Genomic DNA, 11,127 nt, shown 5'->3' on the forward strand with positions numbered 1-11,127 from the left:
AAGATCATTAGTTCTGAAATAATAGGTCTTAAACTGCGTTAAATACTAATTTGTGATAGACAATGGTTTGATAGATATAATACAAAATCGTTGTATTTGTAGTATTTCTACAACAGTCTAGAGCAAATGATTTATAATACGTTGTATGAGTTTCCGTTCTACAACGGTTAAGTGAGAATAAACCGTCGTCTGTAATCAAACGACGGATTACGTCGTAAAACCCATTGTTTGATTAATTTTCAGATAATCGTAAACCAGTCTCATGTAAATATTAGTCATTTTACCGAATTTTCCTTATAAAATCATTCAAGAAAAGTTGATTTTTTTTATGATTTTTTCGTATGACTAAAATCTATATACTTTAACATCGGTATCGATGGATTGTTCAAAAAATCATTTTAAAAAATATATTTTATTGATCGTGAACGAATCTCATTATAGGGAATAGTACTTTTACCGAATTTTCCTTACAAAGTCATGCAAGATAAGTTTAATTTTTTTATTTTATAAATTTTTCATATGACTAAAATCTATATACTTTAATATCTGTATGGTTGGATCATCTAAAAAATAATTTAAAAAAATAATTTTGTTATCCGGGAAAGAATCTCGTTGAGGGTAATAGTACTTTTACCGAATTTTTCTTATAAAGTCATGCAAGATAAGTTTAATTTTTTTTACAATTTTTTTATATGACTAAAATATATATTCTTTAACATCCGTATGGTTGGATCGTCTAAAAAATAATTAAAAAAAATAATTTTTTTATTCAGGAAAGTATCTCAATATAGGTAATAGTACCATCATCGAAATTTCCTTATAAAGTCATGCAAGATAAGTTTAATTTTTTTTTATAATTTTTTCATATGACTAAAATCTATATAATTTAACATCCTTACAGTTGGCTCGTCTAAAAAATAATTTTTAAAAATAATTTTGTTGTTCGGGAAAGAATCTCCTTGAGGGTAATAATACTTTTACCGAAATTTCCTTATAAAGTCATTCAATATAAGTTTGATTTTTTTTATGATTTTTTAATATGACCAAAATCTATATACTTTAACATCCGTATGGTTGCATCGTTCAAAAAATCATTTTAATTTTTTTTGTTGATCCGGAACGAATCTCATTATAGGGAATAGTACTTTTACCTGATTTTTCTTATAAAGTCATGCAAGATGAGTTTAATTTTTTTGTAATTTTTTCACATGCCTAAAATCAATACAATTTAACATTCGTACGGTTGGATCGTCTAAAAAATAAATTTAATAAATTATTTTGTTATTTTGGAAAGAATCTCATTTAGGGTAGTAGTACTTTTACCGAATTTTTCTTATAAAGTCATTCAATATTAGTTTGAATTTTTTAATAAATTTTTTATATGACTAAAATCTATATACTTTAACATCTGCATGGTTGGATCGTTTAAAAAATAATTTAAAAAAAAATTTAAAATTTAAGAATTCGATATCACACAACAATTTTTAAAAAAAACCGTGATGTGACACCTTCAGAAAATCAAGGGCTCTTATTGTGCCAACTAAGTGATCTAGGTGAAGTCAATCAATGGGTGAGATTTTTCCAACAAAGCGATCCTGGTAAAATATTTTCCACCAATCAGATGGTGCCACGTTTTCCTATAAATAAACAACAGTTATTGTCTTGTGAGAACCGTCGTCTGAACCTTATTTAAGAACGGTTGTTTGATGTATAATAAGACTAGAATTTTCATAAACACTTGTCTGAAAGGTAAATATACAGCAGAAAGACTTCTAAATTAACCGTTATCTCGGGATCTCTTATACAACAGCTTCATAAACTGTTGCCTTTTTACATTTACAAGACAACGGTTTTTTAAACCGTTGTTATAGAGTTAGATTAACAACATATTTGAAAAACCGTTGTCTAAAATTTTACAACGGTTACTCATCCAGTTGTATGAAGCATATCAAGACAATAGTTTTAAAAAACTGTTGTGCAAACTCCACTTTTTTGTCATTTTTTTTACAACGGTTCACAAAACCGTTGTATGAACCTTGGATTAGACAATGGTTGTAGGAGGGAAAAATAAAACTGTTGTCTGTCATTTTGGGACAACGGTTCTTTTGTCAACTGTTGTCTAATTAGTGTTGTCTGAAGCTGTTTTTCTTGTAGTGCTAGGAACTTGCTCATTGCAAGGCTTCCTGTGACTTATGGCTTACCTAACAGGAAGAGTGCTCAGTTACATGCCAAAACTATTGGAAATCCCCTATAACTAACCCAAGCACAACAACCCATACACATCCCCAAACACAAACCCAAACACAATCACCACAACAACCACAAACAGAAGCCACCTCAGGCGTTTCCCAAAAGATGCCTGTTATAAAAAGAAAGAAATAATTGGCTAAGAGGGCTACAAATCCTAGTGTAGCTAAGTAAAAAATTGAAGAAAAACAAGTTCCCCGTGCTTCTAAACCTTCAGAATCTATCAAGCGGAAACTTGTGCTTGCTGGATTAGAATCAGATTCAGATGAGGACAATACTATCTTATCTTCTAAATTTCCAAACCTTTAATATGATTCTTCTCCAAGACCAGTTGTATTATCAACTGATAGGGGCACAACTACAGATGCTGTTCATAGTGCCGTAAATACTAATGCAAGTACAAGCCCAAGGCCAAATAAAAGAAGACCGGTCAAAGCATACTACAATCAAAACTTGCTCAAAATCATACAGGAAATTGCTGAGGAGACACATGGGGCATTTTCATCAAATTCTGATTTTTCATCAAATCCTGATGCATATGTGAATTTGTCTGATTCTCCTATCAAGCAACAAAGCAAGAGAGAAATGGAGATCTCTCATGAGAAAGTTGAAGATAGTGTCAAGAGGCTATAAGGGAAAGGTATATTTACTGGTTCAAGCACACAAGAACATGTATCTCAAAGGGATACATCAGCTACAACTCCTGATCCAATCCCACAAGAACCTGCACCTCAAAGTGGTGTAACAGATATTGAAGAACAAGAGCCTTTTGGTGAAAAGTCCATTCGACAATGGCATGATGAAAAAACTTCCAGAATTCGTGCAGAAGTCTATGAAATCAAGGAGTTTTGTAGGGAATTTGATCCTAAAATATTCAGTCAGACAACTACTTTTCAAGAAGAGCTTGCTCAGGAGTCAAACACTGCAAGTGTGGAGAAGAGTACACAAGAACCTGGGTGTCAAAGTCATCCAGCAACTCCTGATTCTCCAGCCACACATGAACCATTGCGTCAAAGTTGTAATGAAGGCTTCACTCCTGCTGCAGTGACATTGGTAATAGATGCTGAAGGAAGAGTTCGTCCATCACCACCATCTACTGATATCTTACCAGTTCCTCCACTGAATGTCTGCAAAGAAGCTGAATCTTCAGATTTACAATGTATAAATATTGATTTCACTTTATCAGCATTTACTTTAAATACTGATTTTGTCTAATCAGCATTTATTATGCATGTTATAAATCCTATTAGTATGATTATATCTAGACCTTATTTTAAGGACTACCTCTAGTTGTATGACCACATATCACCTTTATTTAGCCACCTCTTATCTCTGTAGGACAAATTATCTGAGTCTTTTGCGTGAGTTGTGTGAAAAGATGTAGAGAAAAACAAAATTAAAGAGAGGCAGGATCCTTCCTGGCAAAAGGAAAGGTAGGTGAGAGTCATGATTTAGTAATCCTTGTGAGGAAACTCTAACTATTAAAAGTTATAAGCTGTGTGGTGTGAGGAATAGGGAGACTACTTAAAAGAACATATATATCAAGTGTTACTTGTTATATTTTATAGGTGCACAGAATACAAAAGAAACAGTTGTTGAACAATAGACTACTGACCCTCGGTTAAACTCTGATGTACCAAGTGCTGATAATCTCCCTGCAGATCTAAGTAATGATACTTTCCTGTAGTCCAATCACTCTACTATTCCATCACCTGAGTTGTTGAAGATATAGTAGCACAACAATACATTCATAAAGATCTATCCACTACAGGGACACCACAACACTCCACATGCACTGAGGTTCTGGAGGTAAATCCTGAAGCTCCAGTTCATCTATCTACAATTCTTAAAGATGTAGAGCTAAATGCTGATGGTATGGAAGTTTCTGAGGCAGCTGGATCACATACAACTCCAATTTCTGATTCTATCTTAAATGCTGAAGCTGGAGATGAAGTTCAGCAGATAGTTCAAGATCCAGTTATAAATGAAGAATCTAATGATGGTGAAGAAGCTGATACTTCAAATGCTCTTATAGATCCTAAGGATGATCTATTCTTCCTTGAAGATATGCCTAAACTTGTAATGCAACAAAATCTGAAGGAGCTAGATGCTAACAAGAAGTATGATTATTTTGATGATATCTGGAATGTTAAATGGAAAGATGGTGCATATCCTATTTCCAGAATCAATGTTGTTGAACATCTAGAAATAGCTGAACGGAGAATTCAAAATCCTGATATGCTGAATCACCTAAAAGCATCTACTCTGCTAGTAAGATCCTTGCATACATATTCAGAAGCAACTACTTCTCACATCAATCAGATCAAGAATCCTTGATTGCTTTAAAGCTGACTACTAATCAGGAAATTCAGAAGTAGAGTGCACCAATTATTGACAGACAGACCAAAATTGAAGCCAATCAGGCTAGATTGGAAGCTAAGCAAGAGAAAATGTCTCGACAACTTACAGAGGTACATAATTCAATGCAAGAAGCTGACATTAACAAATGCTGATGATGAAAATCCTGATGGAGGTAATAAAGGGAGACAAAAGGACAGTGTAAGAAGAAGTGGTGAAATGCTAGTTGGGATTAGTGGCTCATCAAAAGATGTCACTAGGTCTCAATCTAGAAAAGGTGGAGAAAGTAAGAGAAGTGAAAGAAGATTTCAATCTAAAGAATTGACTGTGACTACAACAACTCAACAAACTCTGAAAGTCACAACTACTGATGATGACCAAGGCACATTGGAGATAGAAACTGGTGCAGAAGCAAGTCAGTATCTTCAAACTTAGAAAGTAAATGGCAGAAAGACAACTCTATTCTACAAGGACCCCAAGTTTCAAGCATTTGACTCTTAGGTGAGTTGAAGAATATTTGAGAAAGAAAATCTTGGAGTTGATCTAGAACAACTAAGGCAAAGGGAGGAAGAGTTCAAGAATTCTATGAAGACAGCAAATACTGATGTTGTTATCTCTCAAGATCCTTATGAAGATGATCCTTCTAACAGACCAATCAAAGGGGTAGTCATAAGGGAGGCAAGTCAAGCAGATGCTGAAATACCTCTGATGTCTCAAGAAATCTTTAAAGTTGACAGGAGTCATAAGGGGAAAGAGAAGATAGGAGAGAAGTCCGAGCCTCCAAAGCCTAAAACCAAAGTTGTTGCTAAGAAGAAATCAGTATCTATGACATCTAAATATCAAAATACTACTAGATCCAGTCTATATAGTAGCTCAAGCTTTTGATACTGAAGAAAGAGTTGAAGAAGAAGTCAGTCAAGCTCATCAAAGAAGGAAGATTCATGGAGCTGACTGGGCCAAAAAAATGAAGTCAATCTCTGATATTGCTCAAGTTAATGAAGAAGCAAATGTTGTTGTTCAACCAATCACAACCTCTGATACTACTCATGTTGTTGATTTTTCAAACCCAATTCAAGCTGAGCTATCAAATCCTGATTCTGAAAACATAAACTCTGATAAGCCAGAACTTACTTTTGAAGAAAAGAGGAAGCTACTACAGGGAAGCAAGAAACCTGCACCTAGAAGAGATTTTTCTGAAACATTAAAAAAGATTTACAGTGGAAGTTCTCATGCTAGAAAACCTGGAATCACAAGTGGTCTGGGGAGGTCAAATGTTGATCCATCTGTAGGTGATGCTTTGATTCTAAGGAAGCATGCTAATCTGACAGAAATTGGAGATAATGTGATGCTTAAAGACTTACAGAAGATCATATCAGTGTAAATTGTTATTGATCTTATTGGAGAAAAAATGATTTATTTTCCAGAGTCTGAGAGAAGATTAAGGTTGACTCAAGAACAGTTGAGAGACAAATCATGGCAGGAATTAGAACTTATTGCTACAATTCTCAAGGTAACTAATCCTGTAACTACAAGATGGTCTACTTTTATAAAGAACCTGATACAGTTAAAGCAGAGAGGGATGCCTTACAAATCTAACTACATTCCAAAGTACATTGATTAAACTGAATATGTTGTTGATATGCCCATTGGAGGAGCTAATATAGAAATGAGTCTATGAAGGGAATTCATAACTTTTAATCCATATGGAAAGAAGATTGGATTTTTGGAACTGGATGATCTACCTCTTGGAAACTCATAATCTCAGGGCTGCCATCTATCAGAATGATGAATCAACAGATGAGTTGAAAGAACACAAATAAAGGATACAATGGTACTTGGATATAATGGAAGAAAATCTGCTGAAGAAGTTTCTTGAAGAAGCTCAAGACCGTGTTAGAGTTCAGAATGAAAAAATAAAGTTTGATAATCGTTGTCTATAAGATTATATATGTTTATTTGATTTTTGCATTTAGATAGTTTTGACATCATCAATTAGAACTTGTACATAATTACATAATGCACAAGTTGGGGAGATTATTAGATATAATTGATGATATCAGGAGATAAACTATCAAGACTTAATATCAGGACTTACGGAAGGTGACGTCATCAGTACTTTTCTATCAGTACTTGATGATCAGCAGTTGATGTAACCAGGACTTAGTCACTTCAGTAGATATTCGAGAAGGAAAAGGATTGCTAAATTCAAGACGGTGAAGGATTTTATATCGGAAGCAATCATACATGGATATGTAATAGGTTTCCTTTATTGTACTATAATAGGATTTCTTATTGATTGTGTAACTAAGCACTATATAAGCACATATTATGTTTATACTATATATTTTGTAACAAATTGTTGTATCTCTCAAAAAACCTAGCAGCTCTCAAGGATAATTATTTATCCTTTGAGAGAGTACTTGTGTAACAATTTTTATTTGATTAATATAAAAACTGTTGATTCTGTTAAAGATTTATCGAATTATTTTCATAAACTCTATTCACCCCGCTCTACAGTTGATTACGGACCTAACAGTTTCCTAAACCTTATGGGACTGGATGCCTATGGGTACGACAAAAGGATTCTAAGGAATTCTATGAAAGTTCTATCGTCAATTTTCAGAAGAAATGAGACGCTGATTAAAATAAAGTAGTTAACAAATTACGTAGCCGGGCAGAAGTGAAAGATGAGGGTATAGAAAAAGAAGATATGGAGGTTGGATATGATGTGTTCGTAATGGAATAATGTGTTGATAGTAACTCAATAAAGGATATGGAACTTCAAGGTGAGACGAAATATATAATGATGGAGTTGGAAGGTCCAAACCACACTACCTTCCTGGAGGAAGGCTCAGGGCGCGCCCTAGGTGCAACAAAAGACCCCGGGCGCGTCCCAGGCATATCAACGGTCCCAGGCGCACCCAAAAAGAGCAAGAGGGTTTTGACTTCGACCTCGAATCTCGTATGCTAGTTTACATAGATATGACCGGTCCGTTGGAAGATAACGGTCTCTCATGAAGATGAGAGTAGGATATTAAAAATTCGATTGCCACTCAGATCCCCCTTGAAGGAAAAGCTTGTGGATTTTCTGAAGGCTAATCTAGATGTATTTACATGGAGCCACGCTGATATTATGGAATAAATCCAGAAGTAATATGCCATCACTTGAAAATAGACCCCAAAGTAAAGGGGGTGAAGCAAAAGCATCGTCTTGTTAGCGAAGAAAGAGCACAAGCATTGACAGAAGAAGTTGATAGATTGTTGAATATGGGATTGATAAAAGAATCATTTTACCCCGATTGGTTAGCCAATCCGGTCTTAGTAAAGAAGTCCAATGAAAAAATGGAGAACTTGTGTCGATTTCAATGACTTAAATAAAGCGTGTCCCGAGGATAACTTTCGATTACCACGTATTGATCAACTAGTGGACGCTACGGCATGACATGCTCTCCTTAGATTTATGGACACTTATTCCGGGTATAATTAAATCCCTATGTATGGTCCAGATCAAGAACATACTTCTTTTATTATCGATAGAGAGTTGTATTGCTCTGTTAGAATGCCGTTTAGATTGATCAACATTGGAGCTACATATCAGAGGTTGGTTAACATGATGTTCAAAGAGCGGATTGGTAAGATTATGGAGGTCCACATGGACGATATGCTTGTAAAATCAAAAAAGTCGTGGATCATGTCAAAATTTGGAAGAGAAGTTCAACATTTTACAAAAATTCCAAATGAAGTTGAACCCTCAAAAGTGCATTTTTGGCGCGAAATCTGAAAAGTTTCTAGGCTTCATGGCGAATCTTCGCGGTATTGAAGCAAATCCGGCAAAGATCAAAGCCTTGTTAAACATGAAATCACCAGCATCTGTCCAACAAGTTTAAAATTTACCCGTGAAGATCGCTACACTAAATTGATTTATTTTCAAATTTTCGGATAAGTGCAAGGAATTTTTCAAAGCTATAAAAGGCGTGGGGAAAGATTTTGTGTGGACGGAAGAATGTGTGGAAGCTTCAAGAAGATTAAAGAACATTTAAGTTCTTCGCCTCTCTGAGCTAAACTAATAGACAGAAAAACTTTAATACTTTACTTGTCCATCTCGGAATATTCAAATAGCGCTCTACTAGTCCGAGAAGATGAGGAAAAATAACATATGGTGTATTATATGAGAAAGAAATTGATTGATGTGGAAACACGCTATACCAACATGGAAAAATTGGTATATGCCTTTGTACTAACTGCAAGAAAACTTCTGCCATATTTTTAAGCTCACAAAGTTGAAGTAAGAACAATTTACCCATTGTGCCAAGTCATGCACAAATCGGAGGCTTTAGGAAGAATGTTGAAGTGGGCTATCGAGTTAGGACAATTTTATTTGGAGTAGAAGTCAAGATCGGATATTAAAGGGAAGGCGTTGATATATTTCATATTGGATTCCCTCCTAAATATTTTGATGGACAAAAAGCATTAGTCGTAATAGAGCCAAATAATGAAGAATGTCAGGACAAGGAATAAATCCTTGAATCTTAGTGGAAATTAGCTGTTAATAGCGATGACGTCGGGGCTGGAGTAATATTAAAAAGTCCCGAGGGGCATCAACTCATGAGTGTGATACACTTCATATGGAAGGATACTAACAATGATGCCGAATATGATGCTCTGATAAGTGGTTTGAAACTAGCTTTCGAGATGAAGATTCAAATCTAATTGATTGAAGCGAGTCCATGTTGGTTGTACATCAGGTGAACGGAGGATTTCAAGCTAGAGGACCACAGACATATATGTATCTAAGATATTCACAAAGCCTCATTCACAAGTTAAGAGAGGTGAGAGTTGAGCAAATCCTATGGGGAGAAAATAGTAATGCCGACGCTTTGGCAAAATAGGGCTCTCAAAAGAAGCAACTTTGTTTGGCGTCATTCCTTTGGAAATCTAGGAGAAACCTAGCATCCCGTCTGTGAAGGTTATGCAAGTTGATAGCTTATCCGAGGAAACTTGGACGACTCCTATATGGGAATACTTGAAGAATGGAACACTTTCAAAAGATAGGATGACATCAAGGTGACCCCGATACAAATTAGCATGATATATGGAATATGATAGTGAGTTATATAAAAGAGGTTTTAATCAACCTTTGTTGAAGTGTATCATGGGAGAAGGTTGTTGTAATATTCTAAGAAAAGTACATGAAGGAATCCGTGACAACCACTCGGTGGGTGGATCACTTGCGGAGAAGGTACTACGGAAGGTTACTATTGGCCAACTTTACGGGAAGATTCGTTTCATTTAGTTAAAATATATGTGATAAATGTCAAAGATTTATAAACTTCTCTAACATACCAGCAACTCATCTAACCACTATGTCGAGTTGTTGGCCATTTTTCATGTACGGGATTGACTTGATTGGGGAACTCCTTAAAGCCAAAGGAGGCGTCAAGCACGCGATTATAGCTAAGGATTAATTTACCAAACGGGCAGAAGCTATGCCCTTAGCAACAATTATGGTAAAGAAGATAGTAGATTTCATCTATAATTCTATAATCCGTCAATTTGGGATTCCGTATAAGTTAATCTCTGACAATGGAAAGCAGTTCGACAACAAGGAATTGAAGATGTTGTGTGAAAACTTGATGATACAAAAAGATTTCTCTGCAGTAGATCATTCTCAAAGTAATTGACAGACGGAAGCTATTAACAAAATCATCAAGAGCACACTAAAAACTAAATTAGAGGATTACAAGGGAGATTTTCCAGAGGAGCTTACAGAGGTGTTGTGGTCATACAACACTACTCCTAGATCTACTACAGGAAAAATGCCTTTCATCTTGACATATGGTTGTGAAGCCATGGTACCGGTAGAAGTTGAAGCTGGATCTCTCCGCAGAAGTAAATTCTGCTATGAAGATAGTGAAGTTACACAACGGATTCACTTAGACCTATTGGAAGAAGCCACAATAGCTTTTCAAGTAAAATTGGCGGCTTATCAGCAACGAATATCCATGTTCCATCATAGAAAGGTCAAAGTACAACCATTAAAAGTTGGCGACTTAGTATTGAGAAAGGTCATGCCTAATACAAAGATAACTAGCCATGGAATTTTCGGAGCTAATCGGGAAGGACCTTATAAAGTCTGAGCAGTACTTTGGAAAGAAACAAATTATCTAGAGGACTTGAAAGGAAAGACTAGTCCTCGAGCTTGGAATGCGGAACATCTACGGAAATATTTCCAGTAAGGCACGTCTTCGGCCCCTTACTTGCTTATATGAACTATAGCTGACTCAAGTAGGGCTTAGCCTGAATAGTAGACTAGCATCAATAAAATTCCTCCTAGCTTAGTGGGGTAGTGCATGTACTCTCACTTAGCGTTAGTTGTGGAATATTTACACTCGTTTGTTTCCTATATTCCCCAACTGACAATAGTGTCTCTTGGGACTAGTGTGAGTTTTTGCACCAGACCGCATTATTAATAAAATTTTGAAGTTTTGTATTTCAAAGTTTCTATCTTGAAGATATGAAGAA

At 35.4% G+C, this 11,127-nt stretch overlaps 1 protein-coding gene across 1 annotated transcript; it reads left to right on the forward strand.

The window, feature by feature from the left end:
* The first annotated feature begins 9,757 nt into the window (after positions 1-9,757).
* Positions 9,758-10,742, forward strand: LOC141714757 (uncharacterized). Its single transcript, XM_074518258.1, has 2 exons — positions 9,758-9,844; positions 10,290-10,742. Exons 1-2 carry the CDS (start codon positions 9,758-9,760, stop codon positions 10,740-10,742), a joined length of 540 nt encoding a protein of 179 aa, XP_074374359.1.
* Positions 10,743-11,127: the final 385 nt, after the last annotated feature.

The sequence above is a fragment of the Apium graveolens genome, chromosome 3 (genome assembly GCF_009905375.1).
Source record: "Apium graveolens cultivar Ventura chromosome 3, ASM990537v1, whole genome shotgun sequence".
NCBI classification, from domain to species: Eukaryota; Viridiplantae; Streptophyta; class Magnoliopsida; order Apiales; family Apiaceae; genus Apium; species Apium graveolens.

What these genes read in the sequence shown, in the direction of transcription:
- LOC141714757 (XM_074518258.1), top strand. Translation starts at nt 9,758, where the DNA reads ATGGGAGAAGGTTGTTGTAATATTCTAAGAAAAGTACATGAAGGAATC. An exon ending in GTGGATCACTTGCGGAGAAG is followed by an intron (nt 9,845 to 10,289) that starts GTACTACGGAAG and finishes AGTAATTGACAG; the next exon opens with ACGGAAGCTATTAACAAAAT.